Source organism: Barbus barbus, assembly GCF_936440315.1.
Source record: "Barbus barbus genome assembly, chromosome: 6".
Classification (NCBI taxonomy): domain Eukaryota; kingdom Metazoa; phylum Chordata; class Actinopteri; order Cypriniformes; family Cyprinidae; genus Barbus; species Barbus barbus.
In genome coordinates this window covers 26,787,769-26,808,412 of record NC_136734.1, presented here as the reverse complement: position 1 = coordinate 26,808,412, position 20,644 = coordinate 26,787,769, and the positions used below count along the sequence as shown (strand labels likewise).

General features: G+C 37.4%; 1 protein-coding gene across 1 annotated transcript; it reads left to right on the top strand.

Annotated features, from left to right (window-relative positions):
* The first annotated feature begins 7,682 nt into the window (after positions 1-7,682).
* On the top strand, positions 7,683-19,920 carry LOC306870631 (gap junction delta-2 protein-like). The gene is made up of 2 exons (XM_079418020.1): positions 7,683-8,600; positions 18,171-19,920. Exons 1-2 carry the CDS (start codon positions 8,530-8,532, stop codon positions 18,997-18,999), a joined length of 900 nt encoding a protein of 299 aa, XP_079274146.1. The 5' UTR covers positions 7,683-8,529; the 3' UTR covers positions 19,000-19,920.
* Positions 19,921-20,644: the final 724 nt, after the last annotated feature.

Sequence of the window (20,644 nt, the reverse complement as noted above, 5' to 3'; positions counted from 1 at the left end):
AGACAAACAACAATCCAGCCTAATCCTCCACACACACTCGTCGCCTGTGTGCTCCAAAAGGTCAGCCAGGTATCACAGCAAGGTGAGACTCAGTGTGAAAGCAGTTACTGCCCATATGTCCTCATCTCTACACATAACACTTTTTCCATCCCCACAGTTCTGGACCAGGTTTTTTCCAAATCCTCCAATGTGGCTTTTAAGAGCATTTACCTACTATTTACTATGCTTTTGAGGCGTATCCCAACCCAGTCACATTCTAAACTGACAGTGTCTCTGGAAAAGCTTGTTATTTGGCAGCATGATAATGGTGAGTTACTAGCAAATAGGATCTTTGGACTGCTGAAAAGGTTCAACAATGACCATATTTATGAGCATGGTCAGCAGCTATAGCACAGTATGGTATGGCAGCTGCTCTATCTGGGCTAACAGAGCACTCTAGTGTGGTAAAAACTGAACAAAACATTTGCCCACTATACGGCCAAAACAATTTCCCATCCCTGACAGTTATTTATTAACATAACAAAAAAATTAAATTGCATTTAAATGTGGAATTTGTTATAAATTGCACTAATTGCATTTTAGAAACTGAATGGCAGTCCATTGTTTATGTATGCGTGGATTCAAATCCTTTCCACTTTAGATGATGACACAATTAGACAGTATTTAGGGAGGTGGTAGCATAATGATGAATATGGACCAGGAATACTAAGACAGAGGTTAGAGAGTTTATGGCAAGAGAAGAGATCTGGCTCTTTGTGCCCTTGAGCCAAACACTTTGCTCTATGTTATTCCAGAGAGGGGACTGTCCCTGCAATTAGTGCACTGTAAGTAGTTTTGGATTAAAAGCATCTGCTAAATGGCAAAGATAAGTAAGAAAACCCCCAGCAGCATTCATGTTGGTATCTATCTTGCCCGCCAGCACTCATATTTTAAAAACACAAAGCTTTGTTCTTGTAGTCTCACAGCTAAACCCTGGGGTTGCAGAGGCTCAGTTGTGGATTGTGTCCTTAGTTTGTAGACAGAGTCTGGTATACTCAAATTACTACTGCATATGTAGGCAAATTTGTTTTTTTGATGGCTAATCTATGGTGTGTATAAAGCACAAAGCATTTGACCTGTGTGTGCTTCCAAATTTCCATGGCAGTGCTAAACTAACACCTTCTGTTGGATTGACTGTGAACGTTTATATGTTGATTTTACATGAAAATATGTCTTTACTGCAGGGTTATTAACTAAAACTAAAAGCAGAAAAACTGAAATAAATTAAATGTTAACTGAGATAAAATAAAAAAATACTAAAACCTAATTTAAAAACTATAATAGTATCTCACTGATAACACTGATGAAAAGTAATTAGTCATTGTCATGTCTCTTTTCAAAGTTAAACTGATGGGATGAAATGAATATCAATTAAATTTCAATAATCCTAATATTCTATAGTTACACACACATGCAACACAAACAATTAGAGTCATAATTTTTTTTTCATGCTTAATTTTGTTAATAGAATTTAGCATTCTAGCCTGACAGAATACTTATAATTCTCATGACATTCTCATGAGATTGCCTTTTGTAGGCTAAAATGATTCAGGACATGATTAAATACAAATTATATTCTTAATACTGTAAAATCATAAAATTCTCATTCACATGATGTTCTTCCCCTTTTAGTCTTCTGCACACGGGTCCACTTCCTTCCAACCCCGTTTCTGCTAATGGCCTGATTTGGTACCCCAGCAGAGTAAACCGGCTCTATATTTAACTTCACATTACTGTAACCTCTGCAGCAGGCTATAGGTGAATCTCATTTGCAGTTACCACTAAAGTAAACATATAGATTAGCACATGCTAACTCAGCGTTCAACCCAGTTGATCCTCCTTTTAGATGAATTCCTGTGACCCTTATTAGAAAATTCCCAATAAGTAATTTAATTAGTACAACAGCTACAGGAGAACAAATGCAGCCTGAACATGTGTCCGTCTCAGTGCCTTGAGAAATGTCTGTGTTGTAATATTTAAAATTCAAATTATTTTTCAAATACATTAACTTAATCAAACCAATATGCAACATTTCGTTGAACAGTGATCCTCACTATTCTGCATATGCTCCAAATATGAAAAAAAAGAAAACAATCTGCACATCAGAGTCATTTTAAGTAAATGTGTGTCACTGTAAAAAAAAAAAAAAAAGTTGGGCAACTAGCTTCAGCAGATTGAGTATTCTCAACTTCTTGTATTAAATTTATACAACAAAAAGTTGAGAAATTTCCTAAAAAAATAAGTTGAGAAAATTCAAAAATCTGTTGAAGCTGGTTGCCTTAAACTTTTTTTTTTTTTTTTTTATTACTACAGTGTGCATGTACCATTGCGCTCTGTGAATGTTTGCTGCAACATTTGTAACATTCCCAGCATATATTTCAGAGCATCCCCTGCAAATGAGTGGCTTCTACTGTATGTATTTAATGCGACTTAAAAATGAACAGGATGCACTGAAACTCTGTGATTTTGAGTGTAAAATTTGGATGATATTTAAGAATGGAGTCATGATAAAAGATATTCACAACAATATACACATTTTCAAAAGTCTGGGGTCTCTATAGATAGAACAATAGATAGATAGAATGACAGCTAGAAAGATAGAACAATAGAATGATGGAGCGAACGATAGATGATAGATAGATGGATAGATAGACAGATAGATTGATAGAATGATAGATAGATATATAGAGTGATAGAACGATAAATAGAATAATAGATGGATGGATAGATAGACAGACCATTTCAAATCCACATTGAATACCTCCATGTGTGTGAGAGAAAAAGAAAAATAGCTGTTCTATGTCACAGATGACACACCTGTGCCTCTTGCCTTCAAGCTTCACAGCCACCCAAAACCTCACAGCCCATAATTTCTGAAACTGTGCATTCCCTGAAACAGCAGCTCTGACAGCCTGACCATGAAGAAAATCCTCCCTCCTCCACCTCCTCACTGTTAACATCTTGAGTGTTCATGCATGTGTGCATTATAAGAGTAAAAACACCTGACATAGCCAAAGTCAGCGTGTCCTTATCCATAATGCTCCCCTGATAATCACATCGCTGCTTTGTGATTAACTATTTCATTTCAGAGTCACTCAGGCAGTGAGAGTGCGAGAAAGGTTAATGACTGCTTGCTTATGTGAATAGTGAACTCCTCTCCTCTCTCTGTGTACAAGACTAATGTAATTATACACAACGTTACCATGACACTGACACACACACACACACACATGCCTGCACACAGTTAAGCTGTATCAGTCATCACACAGCAGCAACAGAGAGCCTTACAAATTCACATTCATGTAAATTACAGTTCAAGTAGGTGCTCTATCAAAATCTTTATAAAGCCTTTAAATGGTGTTTGAATCATTTTCCTTCCCTTTTCCACGTCTTCACAGCCTAAGTCACATGGTGGAGGTAAAACAAGTTAACGGGCAAGAGGAGGGAAGGGGGGAGGGAATCAACCCGAAATATTAATCAAATAAATGTCAGAGTCATGTGGCTGCAGTGATGGACAGTGAGAGAAATGAGGCAAGAGAGAGATGGGAGATATAAGAAAATTAATTGAATGAAATGTAAGTGCATTTTTTTTAACAGGCCAACCTTTTAAATATGTGGGTGCAAGCTCGAGAAACTGGATAATAGCTTTATTTAGAAAAAGTGATTAAGTGCAGTTTTAACTTTCACAAAATGAAAATTCTGTCATTACTTACTCACATACATATCATTCCAAACCTTTATCACTTTCTTTCCTCAGTGGAGCATAAAAGAAGATATTTGATATTTATATTTTTCTTTATTTTACAAATTGCATAGGTTTTTATCAAAATTTCAATCTCTCTTATAAAATCCAGAGTGTTTACAAACATTGGATTTGTATTTATTTGGTGGAAGATGCAGCTCTACCTCTGCCATGTTAATCTTCTATGACTTTTAGGACACATCTCAGCCTCTGTAGTGTCGTGATATGTCATATTCACGTAGCAGCTGTGATGATTAGAGAAGAGAAATCAATCTATATATAAAATATTGGTCACAAAGTTTTGTTCACTTTCTAAACAATAAAAGTATAGCACATATCCAAGGTTCTGGCATGAAACTCTAGCAGGGCTTGATGCTTACCATTTTCCTAAGGAGCCCATGCATGTAAAAAAAATTAGGGCTGCAATGCAAATTTGTCAAATTATGTTTTAGCTTATCAAGGGGATATAAGGAGACATTTACAAGCACAATTTTTTAATTTATCAGAATGCAGGAAATACACAAGACTTTTAAATAATTTTGCTTCAGACTCTATTTAATAGGCTAATTATGTAATTATTTATAGTTCTATGAAACTTTATGTACATTTGATATGTGAGGTATCAAATTTCACAATAGTGCTTGAAGCTCAGGTTCAAGATTAGAGTGCAAAAGATTAAGTTCAAATGAACGAAAGAACAATAGGTAACGATTTACAATAAGATCCCATTTGTTAACATTAGTTAAAGCAGGTTAATATGAACTAACTCAATAGCTAATTGTTTGCAGTAGTCAATATTCTTTGTTAATGTTGATTAATAAAAATACAACTATTTATTGTTAGCTCCATTGAATAATATTAGCAGACACAACTTTTGATTTTACATTGTATTATTAAAAGTTTAAATTAACATGAACTAAATTAATAAAATGCAGTCACTGTTATTTCATGTTAGCTATGTAGTTAACTAACGTTAAAGCTATAGTTCACCCAACAATGAAAATTCTGTCATTAATTACTCACCCTTATGTCATTCCAAACTCGTAAGACCTTCAACCGTAATTTTACGAAGCTACAAGAATAATTTTTGTACGCAAAGAAAACTAAAATAACGACTCTAGTCAATAATTTGTCTCCTCTGCGTCACCCTAGCACCATTTTGGAAAGTATCCACTGAACGTAAACAACGTATGCTGTTCTGTGTCAGCTGTGCCATACGGAGGAGACGAGTTGTTGAATAAATTCGTTATTTTTGTTTTCTTTGTGTACAAAAGGTAATATCTTAGCTTCGTAAAATTACTGTTGAACCCCTGATGTCACATGGATTATTTTACTGATGTCCTTGCTATGTTTCTGGACCTTGATTGTAGTATTACATTGCTGTCTATGGGAGGGTCAGAGAGCTCTAAGAATGCATCAAAAATATCTTAATTTGTGTTCCGAAGATGAGTGAAGGTCTTACGGGTTTGGAACGACACGAGGGTGAGTAATTAATGAGAGAATTTTCATCTTTAGGGTGAACTATCCTTTTAATGGAACCCGTTAAGTGTTACCGAACAATAATAACGAATCGGTCAATATATAGATAGGCCAAGTGTGAAAATAAATAGCTCATTAAGTCTTTAAGTGTTAATTATTTGGTGCTATGGTGAAGACTAATGTGAATATCTAGGCTAAATGACTGTTTGAAACATTTACACGCCAGCTCCTGTGTTTACAGGGTTAACGGCAGTGTCAGTGTGTTGCTGCTTCCCAATTCGCATAGGCCTACTATCCGTCCTAAATATTCGAAAATAGAATTAGAATGTCCCAAATCATAGTATGTTGAAAAAAATTGATTCCCAGATGGTCTAGTACTTGAGATTAAAATTTGAAGTGCAGATCGATGCACACTCTAATGGCTTATATCGGCCACAACACATTGCGCGGTGGACGAGGATTCGATTAGAACTACAAACACGCATAAAAGGTATTTAAATACTACAAACATGGCAGATATGCAAGACCAACAGGCAGAGAAAGGGGTTTGAATGATAAATAATCAACGTCTAACCTGATTAAAAATGTTATGCGTTATGCTCGTTCCGCCTTTCTTCTCATCTGTGCTCATTTAAATGAAATCGTTGTCTTTTTAAAGTTCACTAATCATATGAGGCTGTATCGCTGTTTTCCATAAATAAACTGAAGAAATTAATACGTTTGTTATAGGCTACTGTGTAAATTAAGCTGTTTTGTATTTTGTAATTGTATTCAAACTCATGCTCCTAAATACATTTTCCAGTTCGCACACATCTATTTTTAGTCGCAATGCGAGTGAAATGCTTGCAATGTCGAGCCCTAGGTGGCAGCTGATTGGTTCCTTTTGTATCAGCAGCCAATGAGCTTGCTGCTCAACATTCAAATACTTGGCTAGTGTTTGCTGTATCAGTTGCAGTGCGCTTAAGAAATTCTGCACCTTCCCCAGCTCCACCTGTATAGATCTGCTACGTGGTGTTCCATGTATGCTATAGGGGTTATTTCATATGTGCAGCAGTATTATTTCTCACACACAGCAACAGCAGCATCGCAGATCTCTGTCAAGAACAAACACATTAATATCAGAAATTATCTTAATATAGGGAGAAGAGAGGGTTTGTATTACATAGTATTACTTACTATTGGAGAAAGTCTAAAGGCTAACTTGGATCATGTATTCCGTAATAACCAATCACATTACAGCCATGGCGTCATTGAATTTCAGTCAGAGTTGTGCGACACTCAATCGCCATTTAAGGATACCATGGGAATGAATGGGAAGTACCATAAGCTGAATCCCACCTGTCGCAAAAACGTCAGTGAATTCTCTTATAAAATGGCATTTTTTCCAGTGTAAAGTCTAAAAATAGTTCAATCCAAAAGTATTGCTTAGTGTAAAACTGTTGAGGATTAGCCGATAGGCTTTCGATTCATTAAATGATGAGCTGTTTCCTCTAAAATCTGTTTATTCAGCATACTCTCTTCCATTGACATCCATTCAAATAAAACGGCCTCTGGTCTCTTTTCCATTAGCATTAGCCATTATGCTTTTTTGGCTAATGGTAGCAGGCTTGCATTCTAGTGGCTTTGTTAATACTGCCATGTACATTACCATGCTAAACCCTCTGAGAGTTGTCATGACAGAACTACTATTAATTATATATAAATAAATAATTTTTTACAAATATGTTAGAAACGTTGCATCACGATACAAATGGCAACTTGTATCCGATGCACACTTTTTATCAATGCATCGTTAACTTTTATGCCGATTCACCGATGTGAATCATTGAATCTTACCATCCCTAGTATATTGTAATGTACTATATTTTTTCCAAGTGGGACCTTTAGGATGACATGACTGGTAAAGGTTATAAAATATTTTTAACTCAAACCATTTCTGCAGTAATGGCTATACATGGCTTACACATTTTTAGCATATATTCCACAGATGCATGTGGCACACACTGAGGATTGGATAGAGATGATGGGGAGAAAAAGGATTCAGAGCAGAAGAGAAGAATATGTGTGATAGTAGGCTGACTGCATTGAGAGGAAGCGAGAGATGGGTTAGGCAGTGCAGAATTACCCGTCCTCAATAACCCTCTTGACACTAGAGTAAAAAGAAAAATTCGGGTGGAGAAAAGAGGTCCCGAAAGTGAGGATGTGTCATTATTAATGTGTATGGTGAGATAAGTGCACAAAATTAGAACCTGTTTGGCTCCTGCAGCAGGCATATTCTGAACAGCAGCACAAGTGAAACAGTCAGCAGAGCAGAGGAGAACGAAAGAAAGAAGAGGGGAGGGGAGGGGAGAGCAGGTCTAGGATGAAGCGAGGGAGGAGGGAGGATGGCATGCTTACAGCATGTGACAGAGGGAAAGAGAGAGAGGAGAGGAGGAGCGGAGGGAAAGGTATCATCAGCAGCAACAGCAGTGCAGCACAAAGACGAAAAGAACAGGGAAGGTGTGGAGAGAGCGACCAAGAAAGAAAGAAAAGAGAGGATGAGGTTTGAAGAAGACTGAGCCCTTTGCCGCAGACATGACCACGGGCTCATCAGTCAACCGGACGTAACCTTGACGATCCTCGTCTGCTGCTGCCGCTGCTGCTGCTGCCACACACTGGAGCACAGCCGATAGTGTGTGTATGTGTATGTGTGTGTGTGCGAGGGTGCGCTCAGGCATTGCTATGAGATTCAGAGACCCACTTCATCATCCGTGTGCTCTTGCATGTGTGCTCCTTTAGCGTTCGCCTCAACTAATGGGAAAAGAGAGCCTGCAGTGACCGTCAAGTAAGTGAGTGTGTGAGAGTTTGAGTTGCGTGTCCATGTGGAGGAAAGGGTAGAAAAGGTCAGATAGGTGTAGAGAGTGTGTATTTGTAGCACAGGGTACAATGCAAGAGCAGGTAGAGCGTTCTACACCCTGAGAGAGAGATAACACAGTGAAGGTGGCCAGTGTGTGTGCGTGTGTTAGAGACAGAGATGCAGTATGGTTGAAGTCTCTCAGCCTCAGCATCATCAGATTTTCTGCTGCAGATGCTACACTAGCTCATCTCCGCACTAAAGCGCTAACCTGACACACACGCACGCTCAGACGCACACAGCTGCGGCTTCAAGAGGAGCCCCAAGAATCCCATCAAAGGCCAACAGAGGGACACTGGAAGAGTTGCCGAGGGCAAAGGTCGTGACAGCTGAGGCTGAAGGTCAGAGGAGAAGTGAGAGCCATAAGCGTGGAATCATGGGCGAGTGGACTATACTGGAGAGATTGCTGGAGGCTGCGGTGCAGCAGCACTCTACTATGATCGGCAGGTAAGAGCTGTAGTGCAACACACACACACACCTCACAAAAGGACTGTACCCTGATAAAACTTTATATATGAGGATTCAATTTGATTGAATGCATTAGGTCAGTCTAGGTGAATGTTAAATTCTACATCTTTTATTTATTTATAATATAATTACATTTAAATTATAATATATATTAATATTAATATTAAAATATAAAACCGTTATTTGGAATTTAGTAATATTTGACAATATTACTGTTTTACTGTATTTTTGATCAATTAAATCCAGCCTTGGTGAGCATAAGAGACTTCTTTCAGAAACATTTAAAAATATTTGTTTGTACAGAAATAAATACAAATATGTTCTTGGTCATTTTAGAACTCTATACATTCCTCCCAGTCTCTCTCTTTAATGCAAAATAAATAGTCAGAAATCAATATGCTGTATTATGAGCTTTCACGACTCAGACCCAGAGATTTACTATTAATAAAGAGATGGCTGCTAAAAATTAATAGTTGACATAAAGCATATTGACAAATCAGGGAAGAATATTACAGTCCCATTACCACATAAACTCCCACCCACCCACCCACACTAACCATGTATGTCATGAAGGCATGTTGAGATTGGGAGCTTAAAGTGTGTGTGTGTGTGTGTGTGTCAGACTTGAGTAAGCGCTACTCTCTGCTGTGCTCATTAACCTTAACTGCAGGTAGCCCCACATCAAGGGCACGTCCTTCTCTTGTCTGTGAGAGGTTGTGTGGTTTGTGGCACAGGGGGCATGTAAGGGAGTGTGTGCAGGACACTTAATTTTGTTTCTACACTCACATACTGAAAATTGCATTCTAAGTGATGGTTCTGAGAAAAAAAACATGTTTGTGTAATCTAGTCAGTCACAACACTTTCCTCCTACAATGACAATTTATCAGGCATCTCATTGTCAACGTCTATTCACTTCTTCTATGTATTTACAGTTTTCAGGGGGGATTTTTTTTTTATTAGCTTGAGTCAAATTGTTTTATTATTTAGTATTTTGTCAAAAATGCCTCTTAAGTGTCTTTTCATCTAATGAATCTTCAGCATGTAAAGGAATACTGATTTCACCTTAGGTGATGTCATAAACTTCCATCAGTCCAGCACTGCTTAAACCAGCAGTCAATCACTTAACATCAATCGATCACAAAGCATCTGACACTAAATTGAAAGCTGACTTGCCATCGTTTAATGAATCCTTAATGTAGGTTTGTCTGAGGTTAGCTTACTGTTTCATACATGAGTATTGTCACACACACTCACACTCTCTGTTCTTTTTCTTGCTGGGAGAGAGTCTAAATGGTTCAGAACATTTTGATCTTTCTTTACCAAATTGATCCTAACAAAAGCACATGCAAACTCTTGTATGTGTGGCTGTATGTGCACGCTTGCAGTTGAAAGATGATAGTTTCAACTAGTCAATATTTTCTTTCTGCCATTGTTTTGAGTTGTCACAGCAGTGTAATCTATACCGTTCTCCATTTACTGTTTGGTCTGGACAACAAATGGATCAGCAGAACACACACACACACACACACACACACATGTTGGTTTTTGTGGTTTATGGGGACTCTCCATAGGCGTAATGGTTTTTATACTGAACAAACTGTGTGTGCTATTGCCCTACACCAACCCTACACCTAAACTTAGCCCTCACAGGAGACTTTGTGCATTTTTAGATTTTCAAAAAAACACCATTTAGTATGTTTTTTAAGCCTTTTGAATTGCGGGGACATAGGCAGTGTCCTCATAAACCACCTTCATATTGTAATACCTCTGTCATACCCATGTCATTATACAAATTTGAGTCCTCATAAACCACATAAACATGCACACACTCACACACACACACACACACACACACACACACACACACTTCATTACTATAACACGTCCCTATGTTTTGCGGCTATAATCACATTAAAATCTACTAATATTCTTTCACAGATTAAATATAGAACGAATCATCACTCTCTTTCTATCTTTCATAATCTCTTGCCATACACGCACATGCACACACCTCCTGTGCAAATGCTGATGAGTAAGCGGCACCTGTGAGATGGAAGCAGAGAGAGTAATGTGCTCATATATCACTCAGTCTTTATTGCAGAACTATGAGGGGAGTGAAATAAACAAGCCCCATTCAATTCAATGCAAGTATATGTATAGCACATTTTCTAAAAGATATTATTTCAAAGCAGATTTACAAAAAAATTGTTTCAGTTTTACAATTAAGAAGTCTCCAACCTTAATTATTAGCAACTATACTAATTATTTAGGAATGTCAGTAACCTCATTCATTTAAAAAAAAAAAAATTAAGTATTTGTACATATGCAATACAATTTATTTATAATACACACACACACACACAGATTCATCAAAGAATCCATGGGAAAAAATGCATCACAGTTTCCACAAGAATAGCAGCACAACTGTTTTTTACATTGCTAATAATAAGAAATATTTCTTGAGCACCTAACCAAATCAGCATATATTAGAATGATTTCTGAAGGATCATGTGACACTAAAGACTGGAGAAATGGCTGCTGAAAATTCAGCTTTGCCATCACATAAATAAATTACATTTATTAAAATAGAAATCAGTTATTTTAAATTGTAATAATACTTCTAAATAATACTATTTATATTGTATTCTTATTAAATAAATGCAGCCTTTGTGAGCATTAAAGACTTTTTTTTTAAAAAAGATTTAAGAAACTTAACTTTAGAAATGTAATATAAGGGGGAACCTGGAAGTAGAGCACCATACTGACAGAACTACAGGAACACTATTTAAAAGTAAAAATCACAGCCCTTCATTCTTTTTTCTTATCGTATCAAATACACATACAGTCATTGTGAGTGTGTAGCTCAGCATGCTTTGATAAAGTCTGTGTACAAATTGTTTTTCAGGAGTCATGGTGCACGCATTCAACTAACATTACATCTCATTTTCTCATCCTTTCATCTACTTAGTTGGTTTTGTCTCGGGGTATTCATTTTTTTCTTCACTTGTCTTCTTTCATTTTTTTCATTTAGGATGTAGGGCATTTCTGGTTGTATCTTGTTTGAAGTAGGAAGTCTTTATTGACACAGAGGAGACACAGAAAAGGAGAAGGAGAAAGAGAGCGAGTGAGTTAGTGGAAGAGAGCATGTGAGGTAAATCTCTGGAGTGATAGTCATTTGCAAACACATATCTGTCCCGGTGTCCTCATTTTCCATGTTTGAATAAGTGTGTGTGTGTGTGTTGTGGTTTATTTAGCTATCCTTTGGAGACAAGTGTGTCTACAGCAGTTATTTAAATATGATAAAAACCTCCCTTTGAGTACATTTGAGGATGCCCTCATTTGGAGAATCAGTTTATAATATTTTTTAATCCTAAAAATGCAAAGAAAAAAAATGTTGGGGTTAAAGATATTACAATTAGCTTGTAATTGATAGTAATTTTGATAGCTCAGTACACATCCATGCATAAATGAGAAAAGGCACAGGTTCTTCATATTAGGTGCTTCTGTGGAGAAGCAGAGGGGCACCGGGGCACATGACACAGGTCAGGTCAGCTGTATAAAATCAGATGAGATAGTCAGCTATAAATACATGGCAAGGAGACCAAGGACATTGTTTATTTGAAGAATGAGTGTGTTTTGATGTGGAGAAAGAGAGAATATGGAGAGAGAGATGCAGAGAAAGTGAGCTGAAAATCTCAGAAAAGCTCTCAAAGTTCATGAATATTTGATGTGGGAAGATGCTGTTAGTTCTAGAAAACTTTTCTTGTTCTTTCTGGATTGTAAAAATAAATACTAAACTTTTGGAGTTTTGTTGGTTTGTGGGTGTATAAGTATACTTGGGAAATAACATACTTATATACAATTCTTGTGTGTTTGCATGTACTCTGAAAAAAGTATTTTTGATATAAAGATATTTTCCCGTAGAAATATCTAAACATTTTTAAATCAAGAAACATTTATTTGAGAAAAAACATTTTTTTTTTCCCAATGGCATATTAATGATATTTTTTCTGCATTTAAGCTTAAACTCACTTATTTTTGATTTTATTATTTTTGATTATTATTTTTATATTTGTAAAAAAAAAAAAAAAAAGAGTAACATGTTTTTTGTGCTTGAAAGGTGGATTGTGGGCACACATACTACATAAAGAAATAATGTGTTTAAAGGTCTGTGTGACTTTAGAAACAACAAAAGCACAGAAAGCTTGACAGTCTTATGTCCAAACATGGAGAGAGTCAGTGTACCGTACACATTTCCAGCTGCTTGCTCACACACACACACACACACAAAAAGCTCCACCATCACACACGATCCATTCACTATAAATTACACTGCCGCAAACTGACACACTATACACAATATGCGTGTTACTGCACACACATCAGGTGCTGTAAAAGGAGTCCTTTCAGTATGTTTTATTTCCTGAATATGCTATTTCTTGGTACTTGCTCCCAGTCGTCTCTCTCCATCTGTCTCTCCGTATCTGTCTGTTTGTCTCATTGCTCCTCTAGTCTGCCTCTGCCCATCTGTCTGTCTCCTCTTGCCTCCTTCCTTTTCTCGTCATATTCATGCTCTTTCTCTATCTCTTGAGTTCACCTTGAAATGTCTCTCTCTTTCTCATTCCCTATGTGTTTTTCATCATCCCCCATTTCCACACTTTTAGTATGTAGGTTTATTCCTTCCTGTGCCCTTGGTACGCCTACTTACTCTCGTTCTCTATCATTCCAGGCTCTACTCTTTCCTCTCTTTCCCAATATTCCATCAATCATTCCTCTCTCCCTCCTTCCCTCCCTCCTTATCACTCTCTCTCTTTCTCCCTCTCTCTCTCTCTCTCTCTCTCTGGTACAGTGCAGAGTGCTGAGTGGTTCACTATGTGGTTGCTATAGTAACGACAGCAGGGAGTGGGGGATGTGCTGCTAATTTAAAGACCCACCAGGGCCTTTGGTCATTGATACAGTGCTGATGAACTGAAGTTAGTTTTTTCGTATCCTACGGTAATTATTATTAAGTGTTAAATAAAGGTTACACCGTCTGCTGTTTGAACCTAGAAACATCTCTTGCTGTTATACTACGGCACTAGTAAAGTGCCGTTGAGTTTGATCAAGAATCATAACTGTCCTACTTAGCGTAGCGCAAATGTTCACCATATGTCCATTAAAACCAGTGCTAACTGTCTTAGACTGCACTGAGCTAACATTAGTCTGTCTGATTCAGAGCACAAATGATTTCCCATTATTCTTTTTACATTCATTTTCTCTGTAACTATTTTCAAATATTCATTCTATAATGAAGAATTCTACGCCATGAACCTAATCAACCAGCTATGTAATTAATCACAACATTGTGAATCTTGATTTGAAGACAAGAAATAGAAGAGAAAAAGGGACAAGTATTCAAATTCCTTTTTTAGGCAATAAGCTATGCAGCCCTTGAAGAATTGAGAATGATGCCATTAAAGTACTCACTTTTCATCAAATTAACTTTCAGAGTATACAAAGAAAAATATAAAAACTGGTCTATTTTTTGCATTGACTGCCCTAATATTGTATAAACAGCTGTCATTCTGAAAATGAATTTCTGAAAATGAATCGGGAATCCCTTCATCAACTCATTCACTTTCATGCTTAATTAAGTCTGGAAGGAGGAAATTTCACTTAAGACTCTCCACCATTGATAGAAACCAAAACCAGTTTGTCTTTATTACTCTCTATCCAGTAAAATCCTGAAAAACACTAAAACACTACATTTTCCACAAAAATATAAAGCAGCACAACTGTAACGGCTGCTGAAAATTCAGCTTTGCCTCACAGGAATAATTACATTTATATATGAAATATATATATGAAATATATGAAAATACAAAAAAGTTATTTTTCATTTCTAATAATATTTCACAACATCAATGTTTTACTGTATTCTTAATCAAACAAATGAACCTTGGTGAGAGCATAAAAACTTAATATGCCAACTGAATAACAACAATATAAAATATAGAAAATAACAATTATTTTATTATTAATCGCCACACAACCAGGGCTCACTCTTAAAAATAAAGGTGCTCCAAAAGGTTTTTCAAGCGATGCCATAGAAGAACCATTTTCGGTAACACTAAGAACCATTCAGTCAAAGGTTCTTTAAAGAACCATCTCTTCCTACCTTTTTATAATCTGAAGAACCTTCTTTCACCACAAAGAAACTTTTGTGAAACAGAAAGGTTCTTCAGATGCTAAAGGTTATTTATGGAACCATTTAGACAAAAAGGTTCTTCTATGGCATTATGAAGCACCTTTATTTTAAAAGTGCTGATGCTCAATGTCTTTATGCAAGTTTACTGTAGAATGGCACCATATTCAGTTACAAGGACAGTCTCCGTAGAGAAACCTGGAGTTAAGTGCTGTGCTCACGGGCACATACTAGTTATATTTCAGGCATTGCCCCATACAACCTTTTCGATACCAACAGATCTTCAGCTACTAAGCTACACCACCCAATGTGCTAAAAATAAGCTGAGGGACTTTGACTGAGGGCTACATGAATCATTCTTTAAGGATAAACAGAAAATGACATTGTTGCGGAGTTAGTAGTTTAACATGGTCGACAGGACTAAATGAAGTACTTTATAATTATAAGTCTTCATATGCAAAATACTGGTACTGTACATGTATTATATAGCTCAGAATATGTGTGTGTGTGTGTGTGTGAGAGAGAAAGAAGAGAGAGAGAGAAAAAATGTATGTGCTCATGCATCAAGACCAGCCTGCAATGAAAGAGCAAGGTTATTGTGAGTGAAGGACGGTCTCAGCACAAGGGTGTGTGTGGATCTGTGTGTGTAGGTGTGTGTGAGGAAAAGAGCTAGACAGACTGGGGAAGATTTCTGTGCTCGGGCTGCATCTGTTGAGAAAGACAGTGTGTGTGAGGCAGAAGGGTGGAGATGTTTCACTCGAAATGGCACACTCGCGTGAGTTCCATGCGTCAAGCTTCAAGGTGTTGTACTTCTCATGACACTCACATTGTGTGTTGTATGTCACATTAGTATGATGCATGTGTGATTGTGAGATCACACATCTCTGTTCTTATCTGCCACTATGATCAGATGTGTCTGAGTCTGTGCTTGTGTGTGGATTTCTCTCTCTCTGTGTGTGTGTGTGTGTTTCTCCATTCATTTTTTCATCGAGTTCCAATTTAAGCTAGCAAAGAGTTGATAAGAGAGCAGAGATGGGGACAGCCTTGATGATAGCCTTGATGCAGTATGCCCCAGTTATCATCAGCAGGGAACATATGCCTGCACGCAGGTGAATGAATGTTAAAACATAAAAGCTGTTGTTGAATGGTCTACACCGATATTTTCCATATCAATGAAACTCAAGTGTGTAATTTCTGTGCCACTAGTCCAGAGCCCTGTGCATCACTTACAGAAAATGTAAAAAAATGAATTAGGAATTTGTCCCCTCATTTTAGATAAATTGTGGCCACATTGTCTATTAATTCTGTCCCTTGATTTATTGCCACAATTTACCCAAATTAAAACAAACGAGCAGCGTAGTAAAATTGTGTTCACAATTTGACTAAAACAAAGGAATGAATGAATGAAGTCATGTGAACTAATTCTTAATTTGGGACCCTAGACCACAAAACCAGTCTTAAGTCTCTGGGGTATATTTGTAGCAATAGCCAAAAATACATTGCATGGGTCAAAATTATTGATTTTTATTTTTTGCCAAAAATCATTAGGACATTAAGTAAAGATCATGTTCCATGAAGATATTTTGTAAATTTCCCACTGTAAATATATCAAAACTTAATTTTTGGTTAGTTATATGCATTGCTAAGAACTTAATTTGACAATTTTAAAGGCGATTTTCTAAATATTTAGATTTTTTTGCACCCTCAGATTCCAGATTTTCAAATAGTTGTATCTCGGCCAAATATTGTCCTATACTAACAAACCATACATCAATGGAAAGCTTATTCTTATTGAGATCTATAAATCTCAATTTCGAAAAATTGATACTTATGACTGGTTTTGTGGTCCAGGGTCACATTTGTGGCCACAATATCTTTTATTTATCCCCAGCATGTCATATCCAGGTCTCCATGCATTAGCCAAAATATTAGATGTCTTTGACTTCAACTGTGGCTGACCTTACAGATCAGCAAGATTTGTCACATTGACTTGAAAAAGGAGCTGTCAAGTCAGATACTTTCTGCTTCCCGTAGTTACCCTCACATGGTATTTGCTTTCTTTAGTGCAGATGAAAGGGATTAGATGCAATATTTGTCAAATAAACAGCAGGGCTATTTATTTAACATATTAATTTGGAAAAAAAAAATATTACAATTCAGGCATGTAACACACCCAGCCCAGACCTACATTCTTCACTTTTCATTCAGTACTCTCTTCACAGCTTCATTAGTGCCTAGACTACCTAAATACTAATAAAGCGGATCTGTATTTGATCACTTTTATTATACAATATAACATTAAGATTACATGAAAATCATTTTTACTTTTTGGTCTGTGCAGGATCACATTAAGTCAAACACACCTAATGATACTCTGTCAAACATGTAACCCATCTGCCATTAGTCATACAAACTGATAGCCTCGTCACAAAATCACATTGGCTGAACAAGTGAGTCAGGCTGCCCTAGAAAAAAATAAATATACTTAAATGTATTTGAAATACATTTATTTCATGCTAAGTATACTTCAAATACATTTTCATATTTATGTATTTAATAAAATGCCCTGCAATTGTACTTTTATTATATATAAACCGGTATACTTCAAGTCTGCTATATTGGAACAACTAATTTTGCACTTAATGCTCTTTAATTGTGCAGAAGTAGTGCTGAAGTCCAATTAAAGACATACTTAATATATTTGATTGTGCTAAAGTGGGACTATTGCAAGTAGGTACAGTTTAAATATTTTGCATTTAAAGACCGATATTATTCAAAGATCATGCAATCCTCATCAAAAGTGACATTAACACACATTTTAGACGTAACATTAAGAAATGTGCATTGTGCAAAAGTAGTACACCAAATAAAGTTTAATTATAATTTTAAGTCTTAAAGGATATATAAGTAAACATGTTAATAGATTTGAACTATACTTAGTATGAAATAAATGGATTTTAAATATATTACTTTTTTAATAGGGTGTTCAAATGAAAAAGTGTGAAAATATGGAATGAAGGGAAAATAGGAATTGCTTACTCTTCATATCAAGCTGAAACGGACACATGTTTTTTAACTTCAAAAAATTACAAATTAAAGCATAAAATGAGTAGCAAGTAATTTAGAAATGCCAAATGCCTGCATTACCTCTGCTTCTTACAGTAATTACTCACTATTGTGTCATGTGTTTTGTGCACGTGTCTGCATTTGTGAGATAGAGGGAGTTAGAAAAGCAGTTTAACGCTGTGCCGTTGAATGAAAAACTGAAATCCAACTAATAATTTTTTCTTCTCGCTTTTTCTCCCTTCCCCACTACCACTGCTTTCCTCTGCTTCTTTCTGTCTCTTCTTTTCTCTCCCCCAAAGGATCCTGCTGACAGTGGTGGTGATTTTCCGGATCCTGATCGTGGGTATAGTGGGAGAGAAGGTGTATGAGGACGAACAGATTATGTTTATCTGCAACACGCTGCAACCGGGTTGCAACCAGGCCTGCTACGATAAAGCCTTCCCCATCTCCCATATCCGTTACTGGGTTTTCCAGATCATCTTGGTGTGTACGCCCAGCCTCTGTTTTATCACTTACTCGGTGCACCAGTCTGCCAAGCACAAAGATCGCAGTTACACCCTCCTGCACGGCCCGTACATCGACCACGGACACGGGGTGAACCGCAAGCTCCGCAACATCAACGGTATCCTGGTGCACCCGGAAAGCAAAGACGACCGCGATTGTCTGGATTTGAAAGACATTCCCAACATTCCGCAAGGGGTCACATACTCCAAAAGTGCCAAGATCCGTCAGCAGGAGGGCATCTCCCGTTTCTATGTCATACAAGTGGTGTTCCGGAACGTTCTGGAAATCGGCTTTCTCGCTGGCCAGTACTTCCTGTACGGATTCAACGTTCCTGCCATGTTTGAGTGCGACCGCTACCCTTGCGTGAAGGAGGTCGAATGCTACGTGTCACGTCCTACGGAGAAGACAGTTTTCCTGGTGTTCATGTTCGCAGTTAGCGGGATCTGCGTGGTGCTAAATTTGGCTGAGCTCAACCATCTGGGCTGGCGGAAGATCAAGACGGCCATCCGTGGCGTCCAGGCTCGCAGGAAGTCCATTTGTGAGATCCGGAAAAAGGATGTGTCCCACCTTTCCTCTGTGCCCAACCTGGGCCGCACCCAGTCTAGCGAATCGGCCTATGTCTGACAGCGAATAGGGGAGGGGCTTAGACGAGGTTGGGAGTGGCTGACGAGGCGACGGCCACGCCCTGTGCTGCAGACTTGACATTGCAAATTTTATGCATAGTTTGGACAGGGTGAGAGAGGGGTAGGGTGAAAACAAAAAAGCAAAAGGATGAGGGAGGACTGGAGTAAATCAGATTTGGTATTCTAAACTTTATGGAGAATAAAACTGCTTTTTTGGACTTTAATGACGAGCTCTGGGAAACAGAGCGGGACTCATACTTAATAGACAAAAACATTTACACCACACACACTCAAACACATACTGATATCCCTGAGCTCTGCTTAACAACAAAAGTCTTCCAACAGAAAAAGAGAAAATTAAGAAACAAAACTGATTCGAGTTGCTTGATGTCAAAAGATTTAGAAAGATGGATGAATGAAGTTAAAGGGCAGCTCAGCATGTGACTCAGAAGCATTGTAAAGTATGAAAAATGTTCTCCAGGGTCAATGCTGAGACATCCCTCACATTTTGAACAACCGGAAAGAGAAAAAAGGAGGACAAACAAAAGAGTATAAAACCGTACCTCAGCACAGACTCCTCTACGCCTCTCCCCCACTTGCTTTCTTTCATTTTCTGTCTCTTTCTGCATAGTTTTATAGATATAGCTATTAAGAATACAAGGCAAGAAGAGAGAACGAACATTCATGTACTGATAAGCCACCCCAACATTTACTGGAGGGCCATAAGAGATTCCATCCTCACGCAAAAATCAACATTGACACACCACAGTCCCCAGTCCAAATCCCAGGAATCCTCTGTTTCACCAACACCCCCTTTCATTACTGTACATATCTCAGAATATCGATATTGCAACATCCATGTATTTCACACAATGAAGTGTAGCTTTTGCCATTATTTAAAAAGAATTACACATTGATTGCCAAAAACAAAAAAGAAAGAAAAAAAACCTAAATTGTGTTGTTTATCTGCATTTGTTCTGTAATGGACAGGAAAAATAGCAATTTTATACTATGGGCATTTCCAGACAAAGGCATGTTACGATGCATCATTAGAATGGCTAGATAGTGTTACGAACTGTGTATAGAAACAGACTGTTTCTTTTTTTGCACCCAATATTTTTGAGGTGTATTCTGAAGCATGCGGGAGGAGATCTATAGCTCTATGGGAATGGCAGAGAGAGTCTCTAGGCTCTGACTAAGGCTCCAATGCAGCAATAATATATAAAGATATACGTAAATTATAAATAAATATATGTTATAAAAATAAATGAATAAACTATTAAAGAAATAAATGGAATATAATGGCATAACAATTTCTTTGTCACTTGATTCTGTGCATGCGTGTGCACAAATGTGTATTTCCATCTAAGTGGGCATGCTATGCTGGAGGGTTTTTGTCCAGGATGCAATCATTGCAGGGATGAAGGCGGTGAAAGCATATATCACAAACCAATACGCAGCACTGCAGCACTGCACATCACCTGCATAGATGTTCTCTGAATGACAGAGAGAATGTGTGCGTGTGTGTGTGTGTGTGTATATATGTGCATTTTACCTTGACCCAGTTGGAAAAGCATTCACACACTAAATAGATTGACACTACTTGGGTTTCCATCCAAATGTTTCACAAAGAGAATGTGCAACAT

Excerpts from the sequence above, each read along its gene's own strand:
- LOC306870631 (XM_079418020.1), top strand. The coding sequence starts at position 8,530 with ATGGGCGAGTGGACTATACTGGAGAGATTGCTGGAGGCTGCGGTGCAG. Across the intron at positions 8,601-18,170 it reads CACTCTACTATGATCGGCAG|GATCCTGCTGACAGTGGTGG; the intron begins GTAAGAGCTGTA and ends TCTCCCCCAAAG.